The 13,970-nt window shown below is 45.0% G+C and overlaps 2 protein-coding genes across 8 annotated transcripts in view; one reads left to right on the top strand and one right to left on the bottom strand.

Annotated features, from left to right (window-relative positions):
* Window positions 1-300: 300 nt before the first annotated feature.
* On the bottom strand, window positions 301-12,356 carry PolZ2 (DNA polymerase zeta subunit 2). Its single transcript, XM_089574212.1, has 7 exons — window positions 12,326-12,356; window positions 11,706-11,824; window positions 10,420-10,625; window positions 8,163-8,257; window positions 3,916-3,995; window positions 2,303-2,395; window positions 301-446 (listed from the first exon to the last, which is right to left on the bottom strand). Exons 1-7 carry the CDS (start codon window positions 12,339-12,341, stop codon window positions 402-404), a joined length of 654 nt encoding a protein of 217 aa, XP_089430338.1. The 5' UTR covers window positions 12,342-12,356; the 3' UTR covers window positions 301-401.
* LOC149364270 (uncharacterized) overlaps window positions 12,016-13,970 on the top strand; it is a 48,829-nt gene continuing 46,874 nt past the window's right edge. The window contains exon 1 of one of the 7 annotated variants that reach the window (XM_089574205.1): window positions 12,016-12,177. In XM_089574205.1, coding sequence (XP_089430331.1) covers window positions 12,165-12,177 — 13 coding nt within the window. In that variant the 5' untranslated portion in view covers window positions 12,016-12,164. Of the gene's footprint in view, window positions 12,178-12,707; window positions 12,961-13,970 lie in introns of those variants that run through there. The other 6 variants (XM_089574211.1, XM_089574206.1, XM_089574207.1 and 3 more) reach the window with 6 other exon arrangements.

Here is a 13,970-nt window from a genome sequence, read left to right as displayed (position 1 = left end):
TGTGCGAAGAAAATGCAGTTGATGCATCATTGTATAACAGTACTCCAGAGTATTATCGCAGCCCATCTCAAACTGCCGAGAAAGCAGATGTCTCCTTTCTGTGCAGGAGCCTTGCAGCTTGACACTAAAAAATAATCCATGAAAATCCAGTTGCATTATCTATTTCTTAACTGTGTTTTTTCAAGCAGTACTTACGCCTGCGGAGCATGCAAATTGCATGCTGAAGGCCTGCGGTCTATGCAGACACTGCCAATCAATTCACACTCAGCAGTGCATGTAAGATGAAAACTTCGGCAGCCGGCCTGAATATGAACACACTTTATTTAGAGAATAATTTATCTGGTGACACAAACAATGGTGCTTTTGAAAGAAACATGAAATCTTTTTAAATTAGATGCACGTCAAGACGATTTTTTGACATCGCTCTCAACAACGTACAGCTGGACCTGCAATGAAAAGTAACGAAGATGGTAATATTTTTAGAATTTGTGGCTTTGCGATAAGATAGCAGACAATGCGCATAAATGAAGTGAACAAGCATGAAGCAATTTCACTAAATGGCTAAAACATTGCGAAGCTTCACTTATACAAAATTGATCCAGAGTATTCACCAAATATGAATACAGTCAAAACCTCGATATAACGGACACGGATATTAAAAATTAGTGGCTATATCAAAATCTTCATAAATATTTTTGACAAATGCACGCAATTTCTACTTTTTATACTGAATGCGCTCGGCCATGAAATGAACATATCGAACTTCCCAGCGCAAAACGATACTCGTTCGGATGGCAAGCGGCAGGCTTCACCACACTACACGAGTGACTGGTGATGCGGCGAGCGTTTGCGCCAAGGTTTGAGCTTTTATCTCACGCTCGCCAACAGTGGCAGGCAAGGTTGTAGTCTAGTAGTTTGCACGCATTCACACCTTTGGCACCCATTAACAGCGCCATGGAAGCGGCAGCGCAGGTGCTTGTAAGCTTCCAATAACAATCCTGCACTCATACAGGCTGTTGGGAGGTGGTGAAAACGCCAATAGCTTTTGCTCTTGTGTACCGCTTTCCACGTGACACGGTTGTAATGCGGGGAAGCCACTGCAGCTGGTGCTTAACCTGCGTTTTCGGTGCTGTGCGAAAAAGACAACTTAACTAGCTCTCAGTTTTTGACAGCCTCCTGAATAGCCGCGAGTGCCTTCAAAACGCCACTAAAACTTGGAAAAAAGTCTGTTTCTCTAGTAAGGATTGCCTAAATTGCTGTTCTTTCACCGACTAAACTGCACAGCTATTGCGTGCGTTTCTGACCAAATTTTACACCACGAATTTTGGCTATACAGAACTATTTTATGATTTTTTACCAGTTCGCTATAACGAGGTCTCACTGTACATAACCATACCATGCAATACTGATTGCCGACAGATTGGCACCCAGAAAATGAACCATTAGTGCCAGCGGCTCGACAAAAGTTTTTGCTGTCTACCACTGGCACATTATGGTTTCATCCAGATATCAAAGACCCTTGAGCTAAGCAACAAATACAGCTTAACTTAAGCAGAGCAAGCATTCAATGCACATATCACCAGGTAATGTGTTTTCACTACAAAATCATTGCAGTAACACTACGAAAACAAACAATGCTTGTGCAGATTAAGTGGTGTGCTTTCTGAAAGCATTTTTTTTGTCTGATCTGCAACTTTGGTATTGTGCAGCGGTGGCCAGAAGGTAGGAGTTTAGTTTTATGGTTTAGTTTATGGGGTTTAACGTCCCAAAGCGACTGAGGCTATGAGGGACGCCGTAGTGGAGGGCTCCGGAAATTTTGACCACCTGGGGTTCTTTAACGTGCTCTGACATCGCACAGTACACGGGCCTCTAGAATTTCTCCTCCAAAGAAATTCAACGCCACACCCAGGATCAGCCGAGCGCCGTAACCACTGAGCCACTGTGGTGGCACCCAGTAGGTAGGAAATCGAGACACTTGCACAGACAGCATTTCAAGCCTGCACTGTGGTGACTGATGATGCCATCATTACCTCCACATGCATGTGTAACAAAAGCGAAATTGCAAAGCAACAAAACAATTTCTCCTACATTATCAAAAGTCGTGAGCACCAACAATGCACTTATTCGCACACTTTGTTTATGCTGTAAAGCTTCAACATGCACTGCAAGTGTGCCTCGATGTACCAATGCGTCAAGAATGCATCATATAGTCATGCTGTCAGATGACCAAGTAAACTGCTCATGCTGGCAGAAGAAGATAGATTCTAGAACAACACATTAGACCCTCAAACTCTGAACTCACCTTTCCCACAGTTGTGTTGACACACTTCAGAGGGACTATGCTTCCACCGGGTATATCAATGTCCTTGTCATCCGCTTCTATCCAGGGGAATGACTGCAGTTCAAAATTGCAGCATAATGAGCTGTCTATGACGAACAACCGCTTTTCTGCATCGTGCCCCACACTTGCTTCCTTCTGGGTTCTGCCACTAACATGCTCTATAATTTTGTTCACGCTTTGGGGATCAATTAGCCTATACAGTGAAAGCTCGTTAATTCAAACCTCGATAATTCGAATTTTTGGATAATTCGAATTACACTACTTGGTGCGGCCAAGCTCCATAGAGATCCGTGTATAAAAAAGCCCATTAATTCGACAGCGAGTCAGTTCTGCTGCGGATAATTCGAACTACGCGCTTCCACGTCTGGGCCGCTTGGGACACAGCACGTGGCCAAAAAAAAACGCCTCCGCATAGTTAGAGGCTGCGCACATCCTAAACGGGGACAGAAGATGGAACCAGATAAAACCGTGGATCAGTGGGTAAAGCGTAAATGGCGCCATCACCGGCACGGCAGCCGGCGGCGCCGAAGGATAGGGGTTGGCGGCCGCCATGCAACCACCGAAAATCGCAACTAAATACGTGTTAATTCGAGCCTTGTTGATTCGGAAATACGGATAAGTACTGTCGGTGTGATACCAGCCAACGCCTATGAAAGGGTGTGACTTTGGGCGGACGCTACAAATTACGCGCGAAAAACTTTTTTTTTCTTTGCGAGTGTCGTCCATCCTTCCACCCATTAGTCGCCAACGGAAGCACACAGTCAGCCGCGATCATGACGTCGGCTTTTAGCATTGTTCGCTGCAAAAGGCATTTGCTGCTATCGTGCGTTCCAATGATTGAGTGGCAGTAGATGGCGTCTGCCCCAATTGCCCATGGCACAATAAGGCGAACTTATAATGAAAACGAGGCTCGCGCAACCAGACAAGCGCTGGCACTGCCAAGTTCGCTTCCCCCCTAGCTAGAGCTAACGTCAAAAGGTAAATACACCGTGATGTTATCGATGCTCAGCATCTTAGCGCACTGCCAAGAAATGCGTTGTGGATTGTGACTGTGCAAAACGGAGGAAAGCATTAATTTTTTTCTTCAAATTCTTAGGCAAACATCGAGGCCATTCGATAATTCGAACATCAGATAATTCAAACTTTTTCCCCGGTCCCGTGAAGTTCGAATTAACGAGCTTTTACTGTAATATACTCTCTTCTATCAGAGACTATCAATGAAATGATGGTATGACAGGCATAAAAACTTACTACTATGCATTGCTATATTTTATATGCTAGCTAATGGAGGAAGGTAAAGCTGCGAAACTACACCGCAATGAATGAAAGTTTTTTCCCTGAAAACAAGAATTGGGGTCAATGCAATTTTCCAATAGAAAATTTCTCCCTTGGAGAGGAAGGGGCAGTCCCCTTTGCACCTTTCTAAAATCCAACCCTGCAATGCCAAAAATGGGCAACAACGCAATACATGCATGGGAAAGTCCATATTATCGCTGTCAAAGATATCCAAGTTCAACATAAACCAGCTGCACATAATGACAAAGGTTTTCGATGAGAACAACAGAAAAACTTGCCTGATCATCGGGATCATCACTCAAGGAAAGTCTCATGGCTGTGCTCTCGGCAACATGCAGCTGGATGTTGAAAGAACATCCTGCGGAAGAACAAATACACAATAATGAAACAAGTTGCAACACATAGTCTGCTCAGATGGATGATGTTCCATGGCAGGCGTGCTTTCTGTAGCGGTTCCAAGTTATTCCCATCGTCATTTTCCACCTTCCTGCCACATCCACCCAGAATCCTTGGAAGAGGCAATAATTGTGCTTGCCCTTATACACACAATTGCCCGGTACGTCCTTACCAACTCAAAAACTGCACTCTTAAATTTTGCTCAAGGGCGAGTCTATGAGACCACTTTCCGTACCCTGAGCTCGTCCATGTGGAGCTGATATGGGTGCCTGGACACCCTGGGAACCCTGGCAACGAAGCTGCCAATGTCCAAGTCCGAGGTCTTATCAACCGGGTAGTGGCAGAATCGGAGTCCGGCTCTGCCCGGGAGCGCATTTACTCCTTCAGCGAGCTGACCCAGGCATATGCGGCGAACTCCAGCTATACCTTCCACCCCACCAATCGCTTGACAATTATCACCAAATATTATGGCACCGTCTTTAGATCCACACACTTCCCTCCCCCTATTTGCTCTCTTGCATCCACCCAGGAGCATACACTCCCTCCTGTACCCAGTGCACCCACTCTAACGCAACTCTTAAGGGGGGACACTGGTCTTGAAAAAAAATTTTTTATTAATGAAGTCACAGTTACGAAATCTTCAGGGAATATGCATTTTTGTGTGCCGATTCTAAATATGTCATTTAATTTCATGTAAAACAATTCCTTGAGCACTTATGCACTTTTTATGCTAGTATTTTGCGGAGAGTTTTGGAGAAAATTTGCTGCGGGAAACTGGCTGAAATGCATGCCATTGGGTTCTCTTGACACCAAGGAACACAATAAGGGTGAAATTGTCTTTCTGCCTATCATAGAACTTAAGTTATAGAGTTTTGAAGTTGTCGCTTCAGAAATGAGAAGGAAAGTGTGTATTCCTGTTTATGGAGTGGCAGCTTCAGTACCCTATTACTCAAGTTCTATGAGAGCCACGATGATAATTTTACCCTTATTGTATTCCTTGGTGTCAAGAGAAGCCAATGGCATACATTTCAGCAAGTTTCCTGCAGCAAATTTTCTTCAAAACTCTCCGCAAAATAGTTGCATAAAAAGTGCATAAGTGCTCAAGGAATTGTTTTACATGAAATTAAATGACATATCTAGAATCGGCGCACAAAAATACATGTGCCCTCAAAATTTCATAACTATGACTAAATTAATAAAATTTTCTTTTCAAGACCAGTGTCCCCCCTTAATCACATTCTCCTTGAATGCCCTGCGGACCCTCCCGCGCGGGGCCCAGAGCTCCTGACCACTTGGGAGGAATGGGAGATCCTACTGCGCTCGACAGACCCGGCCATGCAGAAGATCGCCACTGACCAGGCCACCCACGTCATGGAACTCCATGAACTCATGAACGTATGTGGAGTGGGGTTGTGCAGGGACCCAGGGACCTAAGTGTCCCAAATGCCTTGGTCGTTAATGTCAGTTCTCTCTCTCCAAGTTATTGAGAACAATTAGCGATGTGGCTGGCAAAGGAACATTTTATTCTAGTGCCATTTTGTCCAGCATGTGTGGTATCTGCCAGCTCCGATGCCACATCTCTGGTAACAATACACGTCTGTCCTTTTACAAATACACTATTAAGTATTCCTGGCATTCGATTAGTGATGATATTTACTGGATAATGGTGAAAGAGCGAATCGAATTCCATGCAGCAACATTTAATACGAGTCAGTCCCACCTGAATATCAACCGGCCTAGTGGCCGAAAATTGCTAACTTGCACATAACCAACATCCTGACTCCCATCCACAGCACATCAGTGCACAAAATTCCTGTTCATCGATTCCCAGCAGCCACCAGAACCGCACGACCATGTACCATCGTCAGCACGCTTAACACGAACGCTCGAACGCGTGTCTTCCACTGACTTTAGCGACACTGGGGGTCGGCCGCTGGTTCTGAGGCAATATTAGGGCGAAAACAGGACACGAGCTGTCTCCAACAGCTGCAAACACACCAGTCAGCATGGTCTCGGACTCAGCGCCAAGCGCTCAGGGGCTGTCATATCTGTACAGGACGCTCAATCGAGCGTTCGTGTTAAGCATGGTGACGACGGTACAACACATTCAGCAGCAGAACGCCACAACTGCCTCGTACTCGCCCCTCTGTCCGCTTAATGCATCAGCTGTGGAGAAGAACCGGTGCACATAATTTTGAAAAAAAAAAAAAAAATTGCTAAAGGACTTGTTAAAGGTATACGTACCAGCCTCAAAAGATATTGCGTATTGCATATTTCTGTACATTGTACAACAGCTTCTTTTAAAACCCAGGATTACGTAAATAACTTTGTTTTGCTTATTGTGATTTAAGAAAAGTCTGTTGACACCGTCATTAGTGTGAAAATGGTATGATAAAAACGCCTTAGGCCATCTCAAGCTGAGTTCGTTTTTCTCAACTCCTGCCGAACATTTATCATGGCCGAATAATAACTACCCATACCATCTGCAAATCCACTTTACAAACTCAATCAGCTTATGTGAACTTGCATAGAAGACGAGTGGTAGTCTGAAATTCAATACAGTGTCTAAACTACCCATGTTTCATGAATTTCTGGCTCATGCTGCAGTGGACCAAATGCTGTAGTGAGCCAGATCAGGACATAGAACACACAACAGCTCGAAAGTTTTAAGAAAAAATCTCGAAGTGAAGTTCGTAAGATTACATAAAAGAAAATACGAAGACTGCTTTGGCTTCTGCTACAAGCTGGCCTCAACCTTCGAATATGCACCGAACATGCTTCAGCAGTTTCGAAAAGTGAAAACTCAGTGCACGACAAGAAATTTCACAGCTGGGACAGACACTGCAATGAATGGAAAGGCTTTGTTCTTGAATACAGTCATGACGACAGCATATGAGAAAAAGCATTTCTTCTTGCCCTCAACTAAATTTCATAGAGATGCCATCAATTCCATCTTGTACTTATGAGGCAAACAACGACAGTCAACCAAACCCGAAGAAATGACTGTATGCATCAACTACTGGAGCTGCAGGCTGGCATTCATTTAAGCTGACTTACCCTACATAACTCTGCCTTGCTTAACTGTCCTAAGATAGTGCAAGTACACAGTTTCATCATTTCATGCCTCGATTTCGGAACCTTCCACATTGCTAGCGACCATGCTGAAGATATAGCTTGTAGGCAAGGAACCAAAGTTTGGTTTCCGATGTAGTTTTTTTTTTTTGTCCCGCAAGGGGGGACTTTCTAACGCGCTGCAAAGAAATGGAGAGGCGGAACTGCACTCATTGCCCGCCATGCTGCCCACTAATGACGCCTTCGTAGCTCGACTTCGGAGCCTTCCGCATTGCTTACAGGCACAATGCGCATCTGCCTTGTAGTCGGAGAACCGAAGTTTTGTTTCCGATATAGTCTTTTTTTTTCCTGCAGAACAGCATTTTTTGAACGCGCTCCGAAGATGCGGTACCATCAGAGACACGTGGCAGCCTCCGCATGCACGCCACGCGTCATAAAAAATAGCAAATTTCAGGCCTCCATTTCATGTGTGGGTGATTTAATCGACGAACCATGCAACAACGAGTCTGGAGATGTTGCAAGATGCTAAAGATGATTCAGTTTTCACATCGGTGATGATGGAAACCAGCCTGAAACACAGGCAGCCGCGCTTCGATGCACAACTATAGGGTTTTCAGTTATTGTTTTGTAGCAAGAATACTATTCAAGATAGAGATGATTTTTTTTGTAGATAGTGACCAATAGAATGACAAACATTTTGTATATTTCAGAAAATTTTTAACATCTTTTTTTTTTAAATACAAGCCTGTCTTTGCATGTTTTGTTCAATTTTTTTCCTAAAATCTCATTTTTAGCAAATAAAATTTTTTGTTGCAACATGCAATTTGTTGTTTGAACTTAAATGAATAGAAAGCGCCTTTATTCAGCTCTGTTTATTCAGCTCTGTGGGTATTGCAATAAATTTTGAATGCAATAGTTTTTACAGAAAAAAAATGCACAGAAACCTTAAGAAAATGGTAATTTTCCCCATGGTAAGGAAAGAGTAAAGGCAAATAGCCTGTTGCCATGCACAGGTATGAGTGTGGCTGACATCACTGCGCAGTAATGGGGCACTAACCTTGCGGGTTATCTTGCAGGACAGAGTCGCAGGCAGTCACCTTGAGGCAAATGGCCCGCGCTGCCGCCTCCACATCCAGCAGGTACGAGTCCTCCCTGGTGAAGATGATACAGCCGCGGAGAGGTTGTACTACAACACGTCGTACAGCTGTGCACTGGCTTTAGAATGCAGTTACAGAGAGCATTTCACCTAAACAATTATCCTGTTAGTCAGTACCGGCCATAGTAAAAGCAAAAGAAAATCAAACAAACAAAGGACTATTGCACAAGTACAAGCTAAGAAACAAATTTAGCACAGCTCTATATAGGTGTCTCCGTTATCACTATCTCAGACACATTATCTCTCTTATCTACATCTCATGCATCTACTTTTTATTTCTTTATGTTGCACACGGGCATCCATAAACTCTGGAAACAGATGCTATAACTTCAAGTATGAAACCAATCTGAAACAGCGACCCTTTTATGCACCTAGTGTGTGATCAGTGGTTTCTATTGACTGCTTTTGCAGCAAAAAATGAAGGGAAGATCACAGAGCAAACAGGCATAGAAAAAAATGGCGGGCGATTTAGTGTGGTTAGGTCAAATGCAAATTAGGTGCACTAACACTTTAGTTTTCACTTTAGTTTCGGTTCGAGGCTCAGTTTTTCGAGGTCAAGCAGGCCTAAAAGATTAGCGAAATTGAATATAAGCTCTGCCTTGTATGATGCAATAGGTTTAATGGGCATTGTAACTCTGCCCATGTACACAGAATCGGTAATTATCTATTTTACATTTATAGATCGCTGGGAGTCCTCACACCACTCCTGGCACAGTGGTGCAGCGGTTAAGCAATGTGCCACTGCCCTGCGATGACAGGTGCTGCCATCGTATGGGCTTGCGAGACCCACGTTGCCAGAAATCATTAATTGAACTACCACCAGCCACGGAGGGCAGTTTGCACACAGTCTGGTGGGCAGGTTGAGATGACTTCATAAGGTCAACTCATCTAGGTGGCCCACCTGCAATCTGAGGTGGCCACCTATAGCAGGTCGCCCACAACCTGGTGGGCAGAGAGACCTCACAGACAATGGCTAAGTGGTGGAATAGAACATCTAGTGCCAACACACTAAAAAAAAAAGAAATAAAGACCACATACATGTGACATATATGCTGACATGTAAGTGTCCATAGCCAAGGGGGAAGGCTAGACAGCAGGAGAGGTATGTACAGTTTGATGTTGTACCAGTAGCTATGAGATATTGATTTGAACAACAGCACAGATACAAGACTGTTTTAAACTGCAACATTTTCTGTTTATGTCCAGCTCTGAGCTCGTTCTCTGAACACAGTCGTATCCTTGAAGTAAAAAGCGGAACCAAGTGTAAGTGGCCAATGCTTCAATAGTGGAGCTTATCTTCCACAAGACACCTTGACAAAGCTAGGCCCTCCTTCAGAAATGCTCGTCAGCCACACTTCCACATGATTAATGTGTATGTCTTTTGTCTTTGCAAATATCTTGTAACGCTTATGAACACTGCACCAAACAGCCTTTGAAACAGCCCCTAAAAAAGTGAACTACTCTAACTTATCTGATTGCTGTATCACTTCCAGAAACACATTTAAATCTTGGCACCACCAGTACACTGAAGAGCACATGACAATTACACTTGCTAATGACACGGCCTCTACTGTTTAGCAATGAAGAAAAAAATAAAACAGTGCAGGCTTGGTTGAAAAACCAATGCGCATATGGTACCAGTTCAACAATGCAAAAAAAGAAACGACAAGACACTACAGTTTGATACAGCTCAGAAATTTCCCTCAAAGGAAAGCTTCCAACTAACAGTGCCGACCTACTGTCGTGATGTTGTGGTCAGCTGCCTTATACGCAGCTGCTGAAGTCCGTGGACTCTGCAAGGCACTTGACCATTGAGTCATGACAACAGGTAGATGCCGCTGGCTGGAAGACATCCTTTTAAGAGAATTTGGCACAGCATTCTTGTATTGCATCTAATTACAACATATAATACGACTCACAATAAGAAACAATAGCAAGGCAGATGGTATCCCCTTTTTTATACTATACGCTTGAAAGACCTACTAGGATGCAATCTGAAGGTGATGCAACCAGATTCAGAAAACTGCACAACTTGCCACCACAGCACCACTCGTGAATGCCCTGGTTTTCCTCTGTATCAGAAATGCTGCAGTTATCTAAACAAAAGCACTTTCAGCATGGCTAAACACGGCACACGACCCTGTGCTGGACTGCTTACTCTTCCTTTTGCTTCCTAGAAAGTCCGCTCCGCGAAGAGTACCCCTCAACCGGAACTGTGACCTCAAAGACGAACTGCTCCAGGGGCCGGTGGCTGGGGTCAGTGATGTGCACAACCATCTTGCGCAGCTCGTTGCGCTGCAGGAGCTTGTGCATTGTCATCACACAGCTGTCGATGTAGTCTATGACCATCGGGTGCGACACCAGCTGTGAGCAGAGCATAAAAGTGCACTGAAATAAACTGTTTATCTACTAAGAGTGACACTGAAGCGTTTTTTGATTTTGCCTACATATTGTTGGCTAAGCTGTATATAGCACAACTAGAGCATTTAAGTGCACTTTAGAGGTTTCATTTGCTTGTAAGGTGCAGAAAAAGAACCAACCCGTAGTGCCCAGTGACATGATTAGCTCTAACATTAACTTCTCATTTGAAGTGAGAGTAGACCGCATCTCACATTCGTCATGCAATCAAGCCCATGCAGTCAGCTAACTCGATATGAATAAGCCGAGCCAGACAGGCAGTTTCTGTAGCACCCAAAATCCATTATCAAAGTCTCATAATGTCGACATCACTAATCAGGCCAAGAGTGCAGAAAATGCAATGACCTCATTAAATATACACAAATTCATATGAAGTGTGGTGAATGCAGACTAGGAACCCTAAACTACACTTTCAACAAGTATTTATAACTGGCTCGTGCAAATGTTTTCATATCTTTTTATTGAATCTTCTTAATGTGACAGTTTATTGGTTTATTGGGGTTTAACGTACCAAAACGGCTCAGGCTATGAGACACGCCGTAGTGAAGGGCTCTGGAAATTTCAACCACCTGGGGTTCTTGCACTGACATCGCACAGTACACGTTTAGTACTGTACTCTGGAAGACATGCACAATGAAGCTGCATGACAAATAGGCCCTCTGTTTTCTCATCTACTGTACAGTATCCAGGAAACCTTTGCTAGCAAGACTGTATACATAGTGAGTTCAACTACAGTATATGCAGGCAACAGAACAGGCTGTTAATTCTAACCACCATCTATTGTTATATACCCAATGGGCTAATGACTTTTGTAGCTAGTTTCGTGTTGTTAACACGATGCAATACTGCAATACACCTTGTAGCTGCATTAGCTGTGACATAAAAATGGCATTATTAAACTTCAGAATGCAGGCATCACTGTGCTCATAACAGTATGTAATGTAGGTGATAAAAAACTTTCTGCATACTTCTCCTTGACTAACTGAAACCATGCTTATGCATACATTATGGGGTAAACACACTTACATGTACAGGCATATTGTTCTTCCATGACTTCTGAAACATCTCTTCGGGGTACAGCTTCCTCGAATGCAGGATGTTGTGAATTGCAAGCTCCAAAAGCTCCGCAACAATGTCTGCAGAGGCTGCAAAATAAAAAAATTTTGGTCACTCAGATCAAAACATTTTGGCACTTTAAAACGCATTCTCTGCCTTCCTTTCCTAAACCCCGCCATAAATACGCGCAAAGATCAGACAGCGTGAATTTGGGAGCGTCTTTCGTAGTGGCAGCAGCGCGACGTCCAAAACCACCGCTTGAGCAGCGTTACTTAATAGGGGCGCATTTCACCAAGGTTAAAGGCGGGCCACGCCAAGGTTGTACTCGAGATAACAACGTAATTGCCGCACGCTCGTAACGCCGTCGGGTGTGAATGCACGAAGCCGCCGCTCACGAAAACCGAGCAGCATGATCCCACGAAGGCGCATATGAAGGGACCAAGTAAGTATTCAAGCGAGGACCAGCTAAACATGCGCGATGTTTAGACACGTTTAGCGTGTTTTTCCTTGCGCGGTATGCACAACGCGCGACGTTGAACCCAGTGAGCCCTACCGAACCGACGCGAACGTCGATGTTGCACGGCACTAACCTTGTTGTTCAGTCATTCTGGCAGCGGCAGTATGCCGGCGCATACAACGAGCGCGATTTCTAGACTGCGTGCGCGTGGAAGCGCAGGTGTTTTCGGGTTCTAAGCGCAGCTGGCCGTCGCCCCACTAACGCCCCGAAATGACACGCAAGGTTCTCGAAACCGCGCCTTGTGCCACGCACGTAGGCAAATATTTACTGCACAGATAGCGAGCTGCTACGACTGGCGCTACATCGCGGTCGCGACTTGTTTTCACCGTAAACTCGTTCAGCAGAAAGCGGAACCAATTTCTCAAATTTGACGGAAGCGGAGAAGCCGGAGAAGCCAGAAAATGTATTTGGGCAGCGTGCGATGAGCCGCGCTTGCTGATTGGCCGCTCGCTGTCTCATTCATCCAATGAAACTGGCGCTTTCGGAGCTGCTAGCCTGCTTCCAGTTGACATGCGTACTGGCAGTGTTGTTTCGCGATGATTTTTGTGTTTGGGATCTCGTAAGCAAAGCTTTTTTTTTCTTCTACGCTCATAGTGCCTTTTTCTCTACGTGTGTGTGCGTTTTTGTAAAAGTATGATAGCCGGCCAAGCGACGAGACACCGGGACAGCCTTTGAAGTGCCTGATGGCCTTAGCTTGCTCTTAGAAATGTAAGTACTACCCATCTCCGAGTCGCAAGGGCGGATTTTGACATCTCGCACACAGGGTCTCCGAAAGGGCATTGTTTAATCTCTGTATTGTACTCATGTGAGATACCCTCACGGAGACTCGTGTTTTGGTTTCTAAGCGTTGTTGAGGCGCTTAGGGTTAGTCTGAGCGGACGCGTTTTTGTTTGTGGCTGATGCGAAAAGCATCATTGTGTGGCGTGAAGATTGTGCTCGTGCGGGGTGCCCGATCCCGCGAGCGCTTTCACGCGTTTGTTCTCGCCTCCCTGTCGCAACCTCGCGCTTGTTTACTCCTCGTCTCCCTGGCGCGAGACTTTTGGCACTTCGCCTTCGTTGAAGTGTTTCGTCTTTCTCGAGAACGATGTGCGATTGAAATCTGTCGAGAACGCTGACATTAGCACACAATCAATACATCCTCCCTTGACGAGTAGGGCAGCCGCCGGTTTTAATGATCGCCTGTTTGTCCCGTTTGTTGCACGCCCGGTTCACCTCTGGGCGCAGTGCAAGCCCTCATTTCGCCTTGCTGTGTATCTTTTTGCCCTCTGTTTTCTTCTCGCCTCTACTCATACCCGTGGAACGTAAGGATGTGACCGTCTCTTATCTTCGGAAAGATACGCGAGGCCCAGCTATGATGCTGGGACAGCTTCCTCTCGCACGGCTTTCGGCGAAACCCGATGAAAGGCACGGGAGAGAACCGTCCCAGGTGTCGATATAAGAAATGAACTCATGAGCTCAACAAGGGAGAAACACCCGTCATTTGCGCTGCGTGGCTTTAGGATCTTTTTTTTTTTTTCGCTTTTCCGGCGTCGTTTTTTTTTCTCTCTCTTTCGTTGCAAGTCTCGGCCGCGGCTACTGTTAAAAAGCGTCTGGCACGGAAATCGATATATCGAGCAGCAGCTCTTCGTCGCGGTTTACGGAACGTGTGTAGTGGTACTTTCACGGACTAGCCTGACGAGGAAAAGAAAGAAAGAGAAAGAGGCGATCACCGCCCGCGA

The sequence above is a fragment of the Amblyomma mixtum genome, chromosome 2, assembly GCF_055824585.1.
Source record: "Amblyomma mixtum isolate Tamu chromosome 2, ASM5582458v1, whole genome shotgun sequence".
Lineage (NCBI taxonomy): Eukaryota > Metazoa > Arthropoda > Arachnida > Ixodida > Ixodidae > Amblyomma > Amblyomma mixtum.
This window is presented reverse-complemented; position numbering and strand designations above follow the sequence as displayed.